This window comes from Acanthopagrus latus, chromosome 20 (assembly GCF_904848185.1).
Source record: "Acanthopagrus latus isolate v.2019 chromosome 20, fAcaLat1.1, whole genome shotgun sequence".
NCBI lineage: Eukaryota > Metazoa > Chordata > Actinopteri > Spariformes > Sparidae > Acanthopagrus > Acanthopagrus latus.
Genome location: NC_051058.1, coordinates 15218329 through 15237254, shown reverse-complemented (window position 1 = coordinate 15237254; position 18926 = coordinate 15218329). Strand labels below are relative to the sequence as shown.

At 44.7% G+C, this 18926-nt stretch overlaps 1 protein-coding gene across 4 annotated transcripts in view; it reads left to right on the top strand.

Annotated features, from left to right (window-relative positions):
* Positions 1-17640, top strand: part of LOC119009913 (zinc finger MIZ domain-containing protein 1-like) — a 171038-nt gene extending 153398 nt beyond the window's left edge. For 3 of the 4 annotated variants that reach the window (XM_037081644.1, XM_037081645.1, XM_037081647.1), the window contains 18 exons: positions 6520-6655; positions 7061-7175; positions 7843-8060; positions 8157-8358; positions 8697-8972; positions 9063-9245; positions 9333-9410; positions 9502-9667; positions 9758-9899; positions 11017-11227; positions 11435-11540; positions 11633-11793; positions 11905-11972; positions 12057-12125; positions 12213-12454; positions 12541-12704; positions 12956-13225; positions 13920-17640. In XM_037081644.1, the coding sequence (XP_036937539.1) occupies positions 6520-6655; positions 7061-7175; positions 7843-8060; positions 8157-8358; positions 8697-8972; positions 9063-9245; positions 9333-9410; positions 9502-9667; positions 9758-9899; positions 11017-11227; positions 11435-11540; positions 11633-11793; positions 11905-11972; positions 12057-12125; positions 12213-12454; positions 12541-12704; positions 12956-13225; positions 13920-14027 (2915 nt within the window). In that variant the 3' untranslated portion in view covers positions 14028-17640. Of the gene's footprint in view, positions 1-4942; positions 5003-6519; positions 6656-7060; positions 7176-7842; positions 8061-8156; positions 8359-8696; positions 8973-9062; positions 9246-9332; positions 9411-9501; positions 9668-9757; positions 9900-11016; positions 11228-11434; positions 11541-11632; positions 11794-11904; positions 11973-12056; positions 12126-12212; positions 12455-12540; positions 12705-12955; positions 13226-13919 lie in introns of those variants that run through there. The other variant, XM_037081648.1, reaches the window with a different exon arrangement.
* Positions 17641-18926: the final 1286 nt, after the last annotated feature.

The following is an 18926-nucleotide window of genomic DNA, read 5'->3' as shown; positions in this document are numbered from 1 at the left end:
GAGGCTGTATTTAAGCCGGGGCAGCTCTGAAATGGGCCATAAAACCTAGCCAGCAAGTCTGGCTCCCCATGAGGCAATGGGCCTAAGTACTCATTGACAAGACTCCAACATCACCGACTTTCCAGAGAGAGAGCGAGAGAGAGAGACAGGGAGCGCAGGAGGGGAAATAATGCAAGACGGAGCAGACAAAGATGAGGTGCAGACAGGAGGCAGTTGTCTGGCCTAGATAGACGGGCGCTTTTATAACCGTTAGCACTAATGCTTTCACTCCACAACATGTAGCCGGGGCAGCTCTTCACCGCGTGTTTTTCTTCTTCAGCTCATTTTCACTTAATGAAACGAAATAGCCGCTCAACTGCATATGTTTAAGGGGACCTCCGGGGGGAAATCTGTGTCACATTTTGATGCCACATGGCAGCCATGACATTCACATGTTCGCCACTTCACACCATCAGTCCCACTTCATCGGCTCTCCGGAAAAACACTCACCCTGAATTATGTCGCCGAATGACTCACCCGACTTTAAAAAATCTAAGTGAGTGAGCTAATGAAGTCGGTTTACAGACTTGGTTTTTACAACATCCAGTTCTCACCCGCTTCGGCACTGAAGTGTTTGAGGTGAAAGGTGTTTAAAGGTGCAGTATGTAGTTTTTTATGCCTAAACAAAGTCAATAAACACATTCACGTTTGTTTTCATACAATAAACTGAATAAAAAAACTGACCTTAAAGGACAAGACAATTTCATACTGTGTTACTTTGGTTAAATGTGGTGGACCCCACCACTGTTCTAGCTTCAAACAGTGGTCTGTGGACCTTACTTTCCTCTGAAAACAGTTTGTTTACTCGCTTATGGAGAAAAAAAATGTTCTAAGTTTGAATTTCTTCTCCAAAACTACATAGCACCCCCTTTAAAGCAGTTTACCGGTGAGCTTTGATGTAAAAACAAGTTGAAAACTCTGATCCGTCGCGGGGATGACAGGTCCGTAACCTACTCTTACCAGCATGATTGACTAGTCGCTCCTGTTTCATTGTCAAATAGGCATCAATGAATAATTTGCGGCATCTGTGGAAAGACAAAGAGACGTCTGATCAATGCCAGGCAGACGTCCGCGGCTCTGCGTCCAGATGAGGTAGAGCAGGACATGATTTACGATCGAGCGGGACAGTTTGGCACGGCTGGAACTTGACTTTTTCACACATTGCGAGGTAAATCCCAGAATTTTACAGTTCCGGGAAGCCTACATAGGAGAGGAATTCTTTGGCTGAGGCAAAACATGGCTGTTTTGCATGGCCTCTTAGGTGCTTCCAGTAACCAGGGATACTAGAGCTCCCTAAACTCTCTCTTATTTTAATTGACTTTGGCCTGCAGGAGGCTTGTGTCCATTCAAACCTTTCTGGGCACAGAGAGAGAGAGCAATGAGGAGGAGGAGAGAGGGAGGGAGAGGAAAGGAGGAGGAACAGAATGTGAATAGAGCTCCCTCAGAAACTAAAGAGTGCAGCCCACTAGAGCCGCTCTTGTTAGTTTGCTCATGGTCTTTGTTCTCCATTCAGCCCTTCTGGCTAAATGTCTTCAAACAAGCCGTTTGGGGGTTGTGAATCTTTTCTGACAGGTTTATGGCAAAAAATTTGGACTTGATTTTTTTTTACGGTCAGTGTGGGAATAAGTGAGGAAGTGCGGCTGTAGTGATAATGTGAGCACGACGTGATGACTGGTTGGATGTGTGTGTGTATGTCTGATACGTTAGTGACCGAGCCATGTGGGGCGATGCCAGGTGGGAGTCCAGGGTTGACAAGGGAGCAGGTGTCTATTAGATACAGAGCAGAGAGGGAGGTAGGGAGGGAGGAAGCGGGGAAGGGGGGGGTTATAAGAGCTCTTGGCATCTGCCTTACCTGCTGCCTCCCCTACAGTCCTCCTGCCAGTAAATGGAGGGTAAGATGGTTGGGGCCGGGATGGGGGGGTAGAAAAGATGAAGAGATGAGGGAAAGGTTTGGGAGCAGGCAGCAAGTGAGTGAATGAGTGACCTTTGTGATGTTAGCCATGTTCTCGGGGTTATCCTCACCCAGGGGTTGTTCGATTGTGATTGGGTTGGTTGCACCTGTTGCACATCTGTCAACAGGGCAAAATATGTCTCTCCTTTATGTCCACCCTAATCAAATGGATGAGCTTTGTAAAATGACGTCTTTCTTGCTCCGTATGGAGTATACCGGCCCTAAAAGTCGACTACCGGTCAGGTTCTGAGCACAAGCAGCCCAAACTGACCTGTAGCTGCCATAGCCTTGATGTGTAGTTACATTTTTTTGAGGAGGTGCACATCGCCTGTGTACCATGGCAAACCAAAATGGCTTTACACTACTACAGGTAAGGGCCCATCGCACAAGAAGAGAAGTGGAAGAAGGAAAAGAAACCCCCCAGAACCTGTCTCTGTATTATCTGTGATGTCACCCCTTTTAGTGCGCTTTCTACAAATTTTTTCTGAACTCTTCATATTCTCCATTAGCATTAATGTCTATATTAGAAGCAGTAGTTTGACACGCTGCTGCATGTAGTCCTGAGTCTTCCGGTCGCCCTTTTTGAATGACGAACACAGACTACCGCCACCTGATGGTATGGAGAGGTGTTTCTTTTGTTAGTTTGTTGTGCCTGGGCTTCAGAGTGAGAAAACATTATCTTCTAAAGAGCATTTTTTTTTCTTTTTTCACAGAGAGCAAAAACCAGACAGAATCGAGCTATTTAATCAGAGTTTTTGTCCCTCTGCCTCCCATCTGTATGTTCGGTGAAAGGTGGGGGAGCATTATCATTGGAGAGAGCATTGAACAACTGTCAGGGATGCAGTCCACGTCATTTGTCATTGCCTTCCCCCCGGGGGCTTTATGACACAGAGTGAAGCTGGAAGCTGCAGGGCCCAGCTACCGAAGCCACCCATCTAGTCCCAGCAGATGCGTTTAGCGCCCTTCGCCGTGGCTGACCATCAGGCTCCACAGCTGAGCACCAGAATATCAATACGGCTCAGACTCAGCCGGGCCCCTGGGACTATCTACAAGGCAAACAGGATAGGCTCCTCTCCTTATGGAAGACAGAGACCCATTGCCGCCAGGGAGAGCAATGTAAACAGAGCGAGAAGATGCTCTGTAGCACCAAACGGCAGTTTGATTCACTCTCGAATAGTCGCTGTGGTTTTGAACCCCGAGACGGGTTATCTCCAGTTTTGGCTCTTCTCAGGGATGGAGACAGATGAGTGTTTTGAAGGGCCGTCTGTGGGAGGGAGAGGAGAAGAAAAACAGTAATCCTTTTGTGTTCATCATCCACACTGTCCTCAGAGATGCTACAATGAAGGAGGAGGTGGAGGAGGGATAGACTGTGAAGAGTAACGGGTTGGCTGTTCCTCCTCCTGTCATATGAAACCTGAGGTTTATCCTCTGAGTCAATGACAGAGCACCTCTCCTTTAAACAGGTCGGTGCTCAGCGGAGGTGGTAATTTTGTGCGGTGATAAGCCCTTTATCTAATGGAGGGGTAGAGTAATTCCCCCATAAGTGGCAGAGCCGGTGCTTCCCTCCTTCTCCTCTTTCCTCTCAGATATGTATTGTGATCTCCCGCTCGCCCTCTTGCTGTTTTTGTCCCGCGGCTGTCGATGTGACGAAAGGGTACTGTCCCGGCAGCGAGGCAGCCTCGCGATGGCACGGTAAAGGGATAAATTGCGGAGACATGTTTATCAACATAGAAGAAGTGCAAGTTACCCCTTGTTGCAGGAGAATAATGGGACCTAATTGAGCTGTAACATGCTGGCTGGTCGCCAGGCCCTTGAATTGAAAACTCACTCCATCAGAAGGGGGTCCGGGGAGAAGGGAGGGCGCCCGTTGAAACATAGACGTGAAACTCGTAAACCTATTAGCCGCGCTTTGGACCTGGTTGTATTTAATTAAGAGTAACCTACAAATCTACCTGCGCGTGATGTTCGGAGGGGGAAGGAAGCACCTGAGAGGCCCCTCTTTTTTTTCTGTCAACCAGAGCACAGCCGCGGTGAAGTCAGATCAATCCTCCGGAGGAACAGCACAGCCCGTCTCCTGGCACCTGCCTTGCCAAGAACAGGAGGAGGAAGGAGGGGAGGGGAGGGGAGGGGGGGGGAGAAAGAGAGAGACAGAGAGAGCGAGAGAGACAGAGAGAGAGAGAAAAGAGAGGGAGCATGAGCGGGTGGGAAGGAGGAAAAACCCAGCTGCCTCTGCGCCCGAGCCCCGTGCTGCTTTTTAAAGGAGCGGGAGGGAGGGGAGGAGAGGGAGACTGCTGGCACCATCTGTACATGTCTTTTGTATTCCAGCCCTCATCTTTACACAGAGCGAGGCTGGTGTGCTCAGTGTTCAAATGAAAGGAGAGGAGGTGCCTTTTTTGGGGGTGCGATGCTCTGAGAGGAGAAGAAGGTGTGTGTGAGTGTGTGTGTGTGTGTGCGCGCGTTTGTGTGCCGATGCCGAGATTCATGTTTTTGTCCTCGGCAGCGCTCAGAGTACACCTCACGTCCTATTTATTTTGCCCCTGTGTGTGTTTGTTAATGTAATCCAGTGTGGTGTCTTCCCCCCCCTTCTCTGTTTGCAAGCACTCATGTGTGGTCAAATCTCTGGGTTGCCATGTTTGTGATGGGAGTCAGAAGCTTTTGTTTGTTCCTTCCCTCCCATCAGCCCCATTAGCCTGATGTCTCCTCTCTCCCTCACTGACTCACTGCTGCCTCGCCCGCCGCCTGCAAGGACAGCCCGCGCTGTCTGCTGTCATATTGACGTGGCTTTTTTTTTTTTTTTTTTTTTTTTTGCGCGAACCGCAGCTGAAATCACCGAGCACTCTGTTTCACCCGCCCGCCCCTCCCTCGCTCCTCACTCTCGGCCCTAGAAGTGCTGTGAATCATGAGAGGAGGTGGCTGCCCTGCTCTTTGATTGAATCCACATTCCCCCTTTTCTCCCGCGCCGCCGCCGAGAGAGGCTAGGAAGGAGGCAGGAGGGAAGAGGAAAAAGGGAAAGTGAGTCTTTTGTAGTTGGCACAGTACAAAAACATGCACTGCAGATGAAAAGCATATGATTCGATCAAACGCACTCTGTGGTAGCTGCCTAACCAAGCGGTAGGTAGGAAGGTGGGGGGGGAAACGGGCTGGAGTCCATCTGCAGGCTCAGAGTGAACCCTAGTGGCCAAGGGCTGCAGTGGCATGCCGTTTTTGAAGCTGATCTTTTAGACTGCAGCATCAAAGTGCCTCCATTTTTTCTTAGATTAAACTGTTTATTTTGTGTTCATCTGGGCTGTAAAGCTAATTTGAATGTGAAAATGTTGGAAGATGAGGCAGCAGAGTGAGGGTTTGGCATCCTTATCTATGTTGATTAAAACCAAGTGCAGTTAAGCTATTAGTAGTTTAAGAGCAAACAATCCACCCATCCATGCTTGAATTACTTTTGTTATAACAATCAGATCAACCCTTTTTTGAAGAATGTCCTTCCTTTGTTGTACTTTGGCCGTGCCATGCGCTATTGTTCTGTTCTTATTGTTTGTGCTCCAAATTATGTAATCATGCTCACATAAACAAATGACACAGGGCTGCCACAATGTCAGATATTTTGTGGTTAATGTGGGCAAAATAATTCACAACAACAATATTATTACCATATTTCATCTCCTCTCACTTGATCGGGCAACAGTGTTTTACGGTGGGTAGCTTCCAATGTTGAAGGTGCATTCTCGCATGAAATATCACGAGTATAGTCAATACTGGTAATTCGTGATATTAATAATGCAACATATTGTGAAGGCTTTCAGTGTATCTTGAAAAGTTTGATTTTCAAGGTAAAGCACACCGACTCCAGGAGGTAATAGTACAGTAGATTTTGTCTGTTGAAGACAGACGTACCTTTACTAGTGAGGACTCAAATAATGATGAAGAGAGTGACGGTGCAGATTCTTCATGTCATGTCCAGTAAACAGAAGTGAATTTATTCACAAATCATTGAAAGGTGATGAACACAGCTGCAATGCATCTGAAAGGAAAGGTGCAACTAATGTGTGTCTTGATGGGAGCTTTCCTAAAGATAACCAACTCTGTAAACCAACAAAAATTGCTTGTATTTGTCCTAAGGAAAAACTTAACATGACCAGTTCATCGAGAAAAAACAACTAAAAATTCACTGATTAAAAGACTTTAAATCTTACTTTTACTTCATTTTCTCTCAGGTTAGAGGATATTTCAGTGTTGAATGTTATTTTCATAGTTACGTTGGGATCCCCAATTTTTCACAGGGTATCTTGAAGTAAACACTTGATACATGATTTTGCCAGTCAGGTCATTGCTTTTTTCAATTTTTTTTTTCCGTCTAAATCTGCTCAGAGGCTTCTTTTCCAAGCCGTTATGTCATCAACCCTCCTTTTCCCACATAATCAGTTTTTGCAGGTTTTTTGCAGCGCTTGCACTTGAGGGGCTATTACCTCTGCAGTTATTTCTCACAGGACTCCGACAGCACTGATACACTCCTCTTCCTCTGCTCTCTTTTTCAGCTCTTCTGTCGTCGTGGTGCGAGGAGCTGGGACGCCTCCTCCTCCTCCGTCACCAGAAAAACAGGCAGAACGAGCCGCCGGGAAAAGTGCCCATGCAGCCCCCCATGAGCTCCATGAAGCCCGGCCTCTCACACGGGTCAGTGTTCACACTGCTGCTGCTTTTTGGCTTGTGTGTGAGGTGTGTTTGTGTGTGTGAACAGACAGACCAGGCCCTCGGGGAAAGCCCTTCCTCTCCACATGAAGCCCGGCGTTCCTTATGGATCAGTGGTCAGACAAACTGCCAGACTAACTGCTTGTAGCGCGGTCAATAGGGACAAACACTACCGCTCAACCCCGAGCACATGTAGTTAATAATTACAACACTATGTCTGTGCATTTCAACATTAAGAGCATGCTTTTATTTTATTATCTAACAATAAAACATTTGTCTTTCCCTATTACTCAACCAATGCAAATAGACTTTCTACAAATGTACTTTTTGTGAATGGCAAATATTTGTCCAGCTAAGCACAATGTGTTTTTTTGTTCCTCTCTGTTACAGAGATGGGTCTTTTCCCTATGACTCAGTTCCCTGGCAACAGAACACCAATCAGCCTCCAGGTTCGTTGTCCGTGGTGACTACAGTGTGGGGTGTGACCAACACATCGCAAAGCCAGGTGAGATCCCATACCTGTTGAATGGAGTGTGTCTGAGTGGACAGCATCTGATGGTTAGACTGACTGAGGTCAGAAATCAGCACTCACTATCATGTATTTATTTTTTGAGTTTTTTAGGTAAAAAGGTTAAAGGCCAGATTAAATTCCATTTTGAGAGTATCTGGCACACGACCTGCCCAGACTATCCTCTACCTCAACATCAGCAAAGATATTGAATAGACATCCAGTGGAGAGCCAGAATGGAGCCCAGTGGATGCTCTATGTAGTGGCTAAAGCGCTCTACTGTAAAATGTCTTTCTCAAAGGGAATCCTTTCTAGCCAGTGTGCCTGTGACCATGGTATTTTTGGGGAAATAAACAAGGTTAAAGGAGGCAAACAACATGGGACATTTGTGTGTCCCATGTTGTTTGCTTCCTTTGTTGCTAGCTAGCTAGCTAATCAATGAATTTTAGCACTAAAATCCATGAAACTATTCGTTTAAACTCATTGGTTCAAGCCTAATTAAGCACACATCTCGCTTTTTGTTCTACAGGAAGGAAGCATGAAGAAAACATATTTTGTTAAATAGGTGCCCAATATTAAAAGTGATGTGAACTAAAATGGTTTAAAAGGCACTTCTCACCTCAGCTTTAATGCTAAAGCGTCTCTGTGTGTTTATGTCCAACAGGTGTTGGGAAATCCCATGGCAAACAACAACAATCCTATGAACCCTGGGGGTAACCCTATGGGCTCGGGTATGTCTGGTAACAACCCAGGGATGAACTCTCCTCAGTTCCCCGGTCCTCAGCAGCAGTTCCCAAACAAAGGAAACTCCAACCAGGCCTACATGCAGCAGGGGATGTATGGACGACCCAACTACCCTGGAGGAGGAGGCTTTGGTGGCAAGTAAGTGGACAGTGGAGACTGTTAGTTAAAATGATAACAACCCTCCAGCATGATGGTCTGAGGTCATTTCCTAAATCCTGTTTCTCTTCATCATAGTTACCCTGGAGGGCCTAATGCTGGACCTGGAGGAATGGGTATCCCTCCACACTCCCGTCCCCCGTCAGATTTCACCCAGCCTGCTGCTGCTGCCGCTGCTGCTGCTGTTGCAGCTGCTGCCGCCACTGCAACAGCCACTGCCACAGCGACCGTAGCTGCCCTGCAAGAAACCCAGAACAAGGACATGAACCAATACGGACCGGTATGACGGGACTGAAAAAAACTGATTGCACTTTTGTGTTGTCCTTTCAGTACCAGAAATAGTACTAGGACAGAGAGCTGAGGGAGGAAGATTTAGGGTTTTCTGTGAAAAATACAAAATCAATGCTGAGGGTGAATTAATTGCCAAAGTAGTAATGGGGCCGAAGAACATTTAGCTATAACAAAGCTAACAGGCTCATGTTTTTCCACCAGATGTCAGAACATTTTTGTCTCTTATTACTTCAAAGATTTTTTATCCTTTGTGATTTTTAATAGACAAAATTTCCCACACTGACAGTCAACTCAAAGATGGTTGACTGAGCCCATTCTGTCTTCCAGATGAGTTCCTCTTTCCAGATGGCACCAAACCAGGCATACAACAGCCAGTTCATGAACCAGCCAGGACCCCGCGGCCCTCCATCCCTCCCTGGGAACATGGGCACAGGCATGAATGCATCCAACATGAGCGGGCCTCCCATGGGAATGAACCAGCCTAGGGGCCAAGGCATGGGACCTTTTACAGCCCACGGTCAGAGGATGCCCCAGCAAGGGTATGCAGGACCCCGGCCTCAGGGCATGGGTATGCAGGGCATAAAAAGGCCATACCCGGGAGAGGTGAGTGGATTGAAATCCAACTCTTTTACCTTCCATATTCAGCTTGTGTACTGTAAGCTGAATATATGTTTGTCATCACCACATCCACAGCCAAACTACGGTGGGCAGCAGTATGGACCAAACAGCCAGTTTCCTAACCAGCAGGGGCAGTACCCCACACCCAACGCCTCGAGGCCTCTGCCGTCCCCCAACTACCCGGGCCAGAGGATGCCAGGACAGCAGCTGCAGGGCCAGTACCCACCACCTAGTGGTGCCATGGGCCAGTACTACAAGGTAAGCATGACTTGATGATTGCAGGGCAGGTGAATGATGATAATTAAGAGAGAAAATGAACTCTTCATCTCTTTTATTGAATTACAGCAAGAGCCACCTTTCAATGGCCAAACAAATAACTTCTCTGGGAGTGGATATCAGTACAACCAGGGTACTATGAATGGGGTAAGTCCACATTTTTTATCATGTTATCATGATCTTGGTTTTGCTGTTTATAGCCCTATGAACATTTATTAATCGATTGTCTTCAATGTAGCCACCCAGACCGGTGGGAAACTACCCTCACTCTCCTGTGCCAGGCAACCCAACCCCTCCAATGACCCCAGGAAGCAACATCCCTCCATACCTGTCGCCAAACCAGGATGTGAAGCCACCCTTCCCTCCTGACATCAAACCAAATATCACCGCTCTCCCTCCCCCAGGTCAGTAAAGGTCCCAGGAAGAAATCTGGACAGTGCTTGTTCCTTTAAAATTGAATGTTAGTCTGACCATTGCTGTTCTTTGCCGTGCAGCCAACCACAATGAGGAGCTGCGTCTGACGTTTCCAGTGCGGGATGGAGTTGTCCTAGAGCCCTTCAGGCTAGAGCATAACCTGGCTGTCAGCAACCACGTCTTCCACTTACGTCCATCTGTACACCAGACACTCATGTGGAGGTAAGACACCATGCAGCATCAATACACAGTATACTGCTAGATTAGATTAGGAAGGAAGGGTGAAAGGGTTTACTGGAGTGCGAGGTGGTTCCAGTTCTAAAATTTGGTAGGAATACAGAAATGAACATGGAAAAATCACTACTAATCCCTTATTTAGTTCCTGGCTGTTGGTTCTAGAGGCTCATGGTGTTAAATTGGGTGTATTTGGTTAAAGAAGCCTTGTCAGTAATATCCTATGAGATCCCACAGGACACTACTCCAGGGCCTGTACTATTTTCCACCAACATGACCAACCTTGTCCAAATAACCAAACAAATTTGCAAAAGAGTTGCTGTGGTTAACATCAACAGGAACAGCAATGTGAGAAGACTCATCCATTAGAATAAACAATTCTACCAATCGAACCATATTGTGACTGTCATCTTCTTCAATTGCACATAACCGTGACAAGCAGAGTGAAATTTCAGGATGAATATGTAAACCTTCCCAATTCCATCGATACGTTGATGACACAAAACTATACATCAGTTGAAAAACTAACTGTTCTAACAGTTCTGCCTTTTCAGTTTGAGCCTAAAGTGAACTGGATTTCTCTTTTTCTTCATAAGTTCCTTTGTGGTCAGGGAGAAATGGCTTCACTCAAGAAATCTGCAGTCCAGAGCCAATGTGTATTGTTTAATTCTTCGTAACCTTTGGCAAGCAGATTGAAAAGGCTGCATGGCCATACTGTCTGCAGCTGAGATTTATTTTACAAAAATCAAAGCTCACTATTACTCCCAGCTAACTTGGAGAAGGTCATCCTTGTAATAAGTTCCTCTGATTTATTTCCCTCTCGAGCAAAAGTAGCTTTCACATCCGGAGCTGATCAAGATCATGAAATTAGGAAACATTCTGATGTCAGGCTGTTAAATCACATTTTCCATTAGTTTTACTGATTAAAAGGTTGGAAATGATTCCTAAACTTTGTCTCTGCAGATGTTGGATCATGTTAGTAGTTAAAACTTCTTAGACCTATTTTACATCAGAGACAAGACATCACTGCTATTTTCCTGTTTGTCCCACGGAGCCACGGCAACATTTTTCCAACTTTATGTTTTTTCTTCCCTTGTCTGTGCAGATCGGACCTGGAGCTGCAGTTTAAGTGCTACCACCATGAAGACCGTCAGATGAACACCAACTGGCCGGCGTCGGTCCAAGTCAGCGTAAACGCCACACCGCTCACCATTGAGCGGGGCGACAATAAGACCTCCCACAAACCCCTGCACTTGAAACACGTATGCCAGCCAGGGAGGAACACGATCCAGATCACAGTCACTGCCTGCTGCTGTGTGAGTACACAAACCATCAGAACTAATAAGAAGAGGTTCACAAAACTCCAGATACAGATTTAAAAAAGTCAGACAGGGACATTTTATACTAAAACTTGACCAATGAAGTCTTTTTTCCTCAGGACAAACATGTTGAAACAGTAAAGAAACTATTTAAAACCAACCTTATGAGGATGTCTGTAACAGTGATGGTTTTTCCTCCTATAGTCGCACTTGTTTGTGCTGCAGCTGGTCCACAGGCCCTCAGTACGCTCCGTGCTCCAGGGCTTACTGAAGAAGAGGCTTCTGCCTGCAGAGCACTGCATCACCAAAGGTATAAACAAAAGAAGACAGTCACATTTTGCAGCCTAGTCCCCTGATCATTCTCAGAGTCACAGTCTTCACTGTCTTCTCTTTGCATTAAAGTTAAGAGGAACTTCAGCAGCGTCGCAGCATCATCGGGGAACGCGACGCTCAACGGAGAGGACGGCGTGGAGCAGACGGCCATTAAGGTTTCCCTCAAATGTCCGATCACCTTCCGGCGAATACAGCTTCCAGCAAGAGGCCACGACTGCAAGCATGTTCAGGTCAGTGCTGCAGGGATAAACAAACACACAAAGAGTGGAGAATGCCTTGAGGGAAGGAGAATTTTAAAGTGGTGTACTGGGTAACAAATGTTTCTTTCTTGTTTCTTGCAGTGTTTTGATTTGGAATCATATTTACAACTGAACTGTGAGCGGGGGACATGGCGATGTCCTGTATGCAAGTAAGTTTATCAGGCTTAAATACATAATGCTGTTTACCGTCTACCTTCTCAGCATAATTAACCCCATCTCACTTCTCTCCGCAGTAAAACAGCGTTGTTAGAGGGACTCGAAGTGGACCAGTACATGTGGGGAATCTTGAACGCAATTCAGAAGTATGCTGTGACCAGAAAACAAATTTGTAACGCGTATGTTTCTCTTCCTTTCCTTGTATTTTAACTGTTTGATCTCTATTCCAACAGCTCGGAGTTTGAGGAGGTGACCATCGACCCGACGTGTAGTTGGCGGCCAGTGGCTATAAAATCTGACATCCACATCAAGGAGGATCCAGATGGACCGCTGGCCAAGAGGTTCAAAACGATGAGTCCCAGCCAGATGATCATGCCCAATGTGATGGAAATGATAGCCCAGCTCGGCCCCGGACCCTCGCCATACCCCTTACTATCTCAGCAAGGGGGCAACAACAGCGAATACGGCAGCCAAGGTAGGACACACACAAGCAATCACTGTGAAGCAATGACCATATGAAATGTACGCATGTGTTGACTGGTTTTTATTTTTTTGCACCAGGCAACAGTTACCAGGGGCACGGGAACTTTGATTTCCCTCACGTCACCCCCGGTGGTACGTCGATGAATGACTTCATGCACGGTCCCCAGCTGTCTCACCCGCCTGACGTGCCCAACAGCCTGATGGCCCAAGACAAGCCTCTCTCCCACAACATGCCTGACTCAGTGAGTTCTCCCACCGTTTATTTCAACGACTCTGCGATTCATCCTTTCTTTTTTTGTTTGATTCTGTGTCCCATATTTGTGAGTAAACATGTAGCAGGAGCCAGAGGCAGGTTAGCTAGCTGTTCATTACAAAAAAAAAAGCATTTCAAAGATGTTACCAAACTTGTGACTGGACACTTTTTGACACTATTTCCTGAAAGTGAACTAACTGTCAGCTACAACCACATTTCCCCCTACATTTCTCTCTATAGATACCTCACTCTGCCGGTAACGACCAGTCGCACGGTCCGTTGCAGCAGGGCTTACATGCATCTCCGCACCCTGGGAGCCAATCAGGGCAGCAGCTACACCACAGCGGGCCTCCTCAACCGTCACGACAAGCTCCGCCTCCTCAGCAACAACAGCAGCAGCAGCAGCAGCAGCCCGGCCCCAACAACCATCCCCACGGCGACCTGGCCTTCAACCCCTCCAGTGGTTTGGACAACCAAGCAGGGTCGGACATGCCCGAGCCATCTTTAGACGTGAGTTCTGACAAGCATCAGCAATGTTCTTAGAGGGGTAGTTTTGGTTTTGAGGCACTTTTCCATAGTCAGTGTCTTACTTTCACCTCTTCATCTCCCCATTAGGCAGCCCTTTCTGACTGGAAACTGGAGCTGTGATATAGCTCTCTCTAAATCAACCAGACTCCCTCGACAAAAATGAAAATTTTACCCTAACAGAGCAAATAAGTTGCTGATATACTGCTACATCGATCGGATAGATTGTTTTTTGTTACTGTATTACTTCAGTGTATCCAAACGAACCCATTCAAACAGCAAAGTCATGCAATAACACAAACTGACCAATCATTGTAGCGTAGCAGTTCCTTTTTGTTTTTGTCTGGTGACTTTGAAGAGAGAATTGATGGATATAGTGGCTTAATTTTACATTAGATAGGCCTGACTGAAGGTAACATAAAGCATTGAAAATATTTTGATCATAGAGTACATTTCAACTATTTTCACGTGGCTAAAATACATTTTGATTAGCTTACGTACACTAGTCCTGTCTGCTTCTCCAAACTGGGAGCGTGCCAGTGGCCATTGACCTAATCAGTGACTGATTTTGGATAAGTACCTCATATAACTTCATTTAAAACAAACAAAGTATCGCTTTGAATAAAAAATAATCTGAGTTTTCGCTGCCTGACCAAATGTTTTTCCTTCTTCCTTCCAGCTTCTTCCAGAGCTGGCTAACCCAGACGAGCTGCTGTCGTACCTGGACCCTCCGGACCTTCCCAGCAATAGCAATGACGACCTTCTATCGCTCTTCGAAAACAACTGAGGCAATTTCAGACACACATAAAACTTTTTCTGACTGCCTGCAGAGAGCCCAGGGGGGCAGTCGCTCAGTACTTGATAAACGCAAAGATGCACTCCCTTTCTCTTCTTCCTCTTGTACAGTTTTCATTGGCCAGCGCAGATTGACTGAAAGAGGTTTAAAACTCAAAGACACGGTGGGACGCGGGGTGCCCTCTCATCCCGCGGCGATACTTTTTGAACTGTGCAGCTATACTCAGTTGATTTTTTTAACGCCACACACAGGTGTATGTGTGCACATTAGGAAACGTGTTGTAGCATTTTTTATTCATGTTTTGTTTCCTTTTGAGACTTAAAAAAGGAATTCACTGTATAAAAACAGAAAAACAACTGAAAAAAAAAGAACCTGCGCTATCTGGCCAGTGTGCATTATGTCCATATTGTTAGTCCAATCTGAGAAGCCTCCTGGTGTCACAGCTCCATTCCCTGACTGGTCTGGTTAGTCGCACTGTTTTTTGTCCCACCACGCATCATTTAAAAGCACAAAGAGATTTTGGCAATGCAACAAAAAAAAAAAAAAACAACTTCACAAAAGTAAAGAATTAGATCAGTGTGTGTCTCCTTGACAAAATGTTTTCTAAAGGATTTCTTGCTCTTTATGCCAAACGTTTTAAAGCAAATTTTTGGGAAATGATTGGCTTCCAATTTTTTCACAATTTGATACGAACATATTTTTGTCAACAAAAGAGAAATCCCTGCCCCTCGGTCCTCTGAGGGTTGACAGCTGGAAAGGAGATCTTGGCCCCACTGAAAACAATTTATAGCATACCTGCACTTCTACATTGTATAGCTATTGTCCTCCCGTACAGAGGAGTGATTTTAAAGGAAAAATAAAAGGTACAATATGAGAGATCGGGGGTTTCTGTAATGATCCTGCTGCGTTTTTTAATGCTTGCTGCTACAACTCCTTCCACGCCGTCCGCTCCTATGAGCGGTTAGCGTCGCTCCTGTCAGCATTTTTTGCAATCTCTCTCCCTGTTAAATGATGTGCTGTTTAAGTAGTCTGCAAAAGTGCATGTGTGCCAAGCCCCTTTTGTCTAGTGCTGTTCCAAGTGGTGAAAAGAAAAAAAAGTTAGTGTGGTTTTTACTCTTTTTTTTTTATATGTTTGTTTTGTTTTTGTTTTTTTTTTGTCTTTTGATTTCTGTCAGATTTAGAATGATTTATTTAACACTAACATTTGAAGGGATAACGCTGATATCTGCGATGCATTCGCCGGATAGACTGTATTATTATTTGTTTTGATCTCCTGTTTTTTGTTTTTTTTTTGTTGCTGCATAATTAGAATTATCCATAAATCTTCTTTTGGGGGGGTGGGGAGGGGAACAGCTCAACATCACCAAAGTTAAAGAGGGATGAGAATGGAGACGTTTGTGTTTGCTCGGTCCTGCGTTAAGACTGCGAGAGTGCGTGTGTGTGTGTGTGTGCGACTGCATGTGTGCGAGTGTGTGTTTCCATTAGTGTGATGGGAGGTAATATTGATTTCAAAGATATAAGGGGGAGGACGAATACAGTTTTATCCATCACTGCTGTTTCAAGAAGTGGTCTTTAAAGCAGTATTGGTGCAGACCTTTTTTTTTTTTTTTTTTGGCCACGTTTGTTTTCAATTTCACTTTTTCTGAGAAGAGTGCTGTTCAGTATGCAAATGTATTATTTTTTAAGAAATGCTATTGTACTGTAAATATCATTGTGAATATTTTTGTATCATCTTGATAATGTCTGTCCTTTTGATCATTAGTCGTCCAAGCTAACCACGTAAGCCCCCTCCCCACCCCCCCGCCTACCGAACTCCCATCTAACCACTGACTTTGTTTGTAACCAGCATAAGGCGGGCTGTCAAGTCGGCCGGTCCAAATGTCTCATAAGCTATTTTCCTGCAGGTCATCGTGCTTTTTCTAGTCACTTTTTTTCACCTCCTGGTGCACTCCCGTCAGATGGGTGTCCTCCTCTTCCCCAGCGTCAGCGCAAGGTGATTGTGTAGCATCATGTCAGGTTTTTTTTCAGATGTCAAGCTCAAGTTCGACGCAACATTTTCTTTTCACGCTCCGGTGTATTTGTTCGAGAAAATGATCAATGTTGTCTATCCATGAGTTTTATGTTGACATTTCATCAGTGATACTGAATAACGAGTAATGTTTTTTTTAAAGATGCGGTATTGGCTGGCTTTCAGTGTAATTAGTGAGCTATGTGAATATCATAATTGTTGCTAATTGTCAATACACAGTGGTATTTTAAAGATATATCACAACCATATTTTAAAGAAATCCATGATATTGTTTATATTTTTGTTATAGAAAATGTGGCTTTTTTTAAAAAAGGCACAAGACCATATACATTTTTATCCCCTTTTTGTTTTTTGTTTTTTTGGTAAATTATTTTGTACTGGTTTTTCTTATTAATCTGTAAGGCTAAAAAATCCAATTTCTTTCGACTGTAGCATTGTGCTGATTCGATTCACCGCCCTGGTTTTATGTCGACATTACTTTTAAACGTTGTTTCTGAGAAATATTGTTTGTTCCAGTTCAGCACACACACTGACATATTGTTTCATATTTCTGTCACAGAGAGACATCAAATCAAATAATCCCTCTTTCAACGATACACTGCCACTTTTTCATTTTTAAAAAAAAATACCAAAACATTTGATTCAAAAACTTTCCATCAGTCCCGTGGAGGTCGTCACCATTTCATGTTCTGTTCTCACTTTCAAGGAAGCCAATTCGGTGTATAAGGCAGCACTCCAAAATCTGTAGTTGCACAATCACAATAAAAGGGCCATTTCTGTGGGGGGAAGTTGTTTTAAAAAAAAAAAATAATAAAAACAATAATAAAAAATTTAAAAACACAGAGAGTAAGGGCACGCTTATCATTCTGGCCTGGAAATGATGTCGAGGGCAAGGCTAGATCAAAACGTCCCAAGGATGCCTGTATATATGTAAATGAATATAGAGACATGTGAACAGAAATTTATTCATTTTCCCTGGGAATGTGCATTGTTTCTTCAGAATAATAAAAAGCTTGCAACCCCTCTACTGGAAGTGGCTGAATATGGAAAAATGAAACTTGTTAGTTAGTGTCTGTGGGTATCTCTCAGCATTTTGTTCCCCCTGCTGTAAAATACTTTCACCTGTTTTTGTTAGGGGAACTGGGACAGCTATGTTTTACATGTAATATTTAGCCTAAGTGTTCTAGTCTGTCACCTGCATACTCTGAGGTGCTAAAGCTAAAAAAAAGAAAACTAGAAAAAAAAAGGAAAAAAATAAACAAAGGTTACAAAGAAAATCGCTCGGAGGGGTGGGAGAGAGGCGGTGGGAGGGGACGGGTCCAGAAGATTGTAACCGAATCCATAGTTTGTACAATTTTTTGATATCATGAGCAGTTGGAAAAATGATACAATCTAAGGTGATTCATGCAATGTGGCCATTGTCTCTATTGTGTACATTGTATGTACAATCATTTCATATTCTAAACTGGTCAGAAAATAAAGGAACTAATTGTGATTTTTAGTCTTGCAGAACTGTATGTAGTTAGATGATGTGACAACCTAATATTTATCTAATAAATATGTATTCAGATGATACCTGTATGTTGCTGTGGTCTTGTTTTTTGTGAGTTTGTATCGATTGGACCTGCTGAACTCTCACAGACTCTATCCAAGCAGGGAGTGGAAATCATGGGTGCATTTTGATTAATATAGGTGGATGTCAGTGTGTGTGTGTGTGTGTGTGTGTGTGTGTGTGTGTGTGTGTGTGTGTGTGTTGGTATCAAGACCAGAGAACAACAGCTTTACTCTGCCGTGGTCCAGATTCACGCTGATCCTCGGGATCTTCTCCTGCAGTCGGAGATCAGCAGGCGGATCTGATGGTGACTCTGCAAAGTAGTTACCTCCACAGAACACGATTCCCCATAATCCAGAGCCTATGTCTCCCTTCCTCGGGACAGACGTTCCAACACACCCAGTGACCAGCCTTTGCTCTTTCCGACCTGGACATCCCAGCTGTAAGTCCCTAGAGTTAAAGCCCTCGAAGCCCACGACAAACCAGGAATGATCACGAAACCTCTCTGGATTATCAGGATTCTGCTGTTTCTCTCTGTCTCTGACACTGCTCAGATCTTCAGACGGGATGAGTGTTAGACCAGCAGTGTTTGGATCCAGAGTCCTTCACCTTGTTCCAGATGCTGAAGGTTAGGTTTCCCAGGTTGCTTGGCCTTATTGATCAGAGTTCCTGAGGGCAACTCCCTGCCTGAAAAACCAGCATAGACCAGCATGAAAACACAGCAGACCAGTCACCAGCAAGACCAGCGTATGTTGTGTTTTAGTGTAGGTCAATGGTGGTTTTTCCAGCAGGGCTGTGCAATGAGCAGGGCACCCCGCCAGACTCTTCCCATTGCAGGCTTGTAGTTGTGCAGGAATAAGATGTCCACAGCTCTCAGCTTCCCCTCTGTGGCTTTAACTGTGGCTAAAACAAGTGGTATTTCACAACTGTCTACCTCCCTCCTGTACCTGTCCTCCATCAGCTAAAATCACAGCTTTGTTCTGAAGTAAATCTGCCTGTCTACGCCTGTCTAAGATCTCTATGTTTTATTAGAAAATGACATCACCAATGTTATGCCTTGATCCACTTTCATTCATTTTCTTTTTTAATGATAATTTTGATCAATTTTCCCCCCGTTTTTAAACGTTTTCTGTTGTCTCTATGTTAATGTTTTATGTCTTATTTTACGTGTTAAGAAGTAACTGTTAATTCTAAAACAATTCAAACTGTTATAAATGACCTTACAGTTTGTACATTTGATTTTGTTTTAAATAATAAAACAACATGTGCTATTGCTCCGAATCTCGTTTAATCTCGCGATATTTAAACC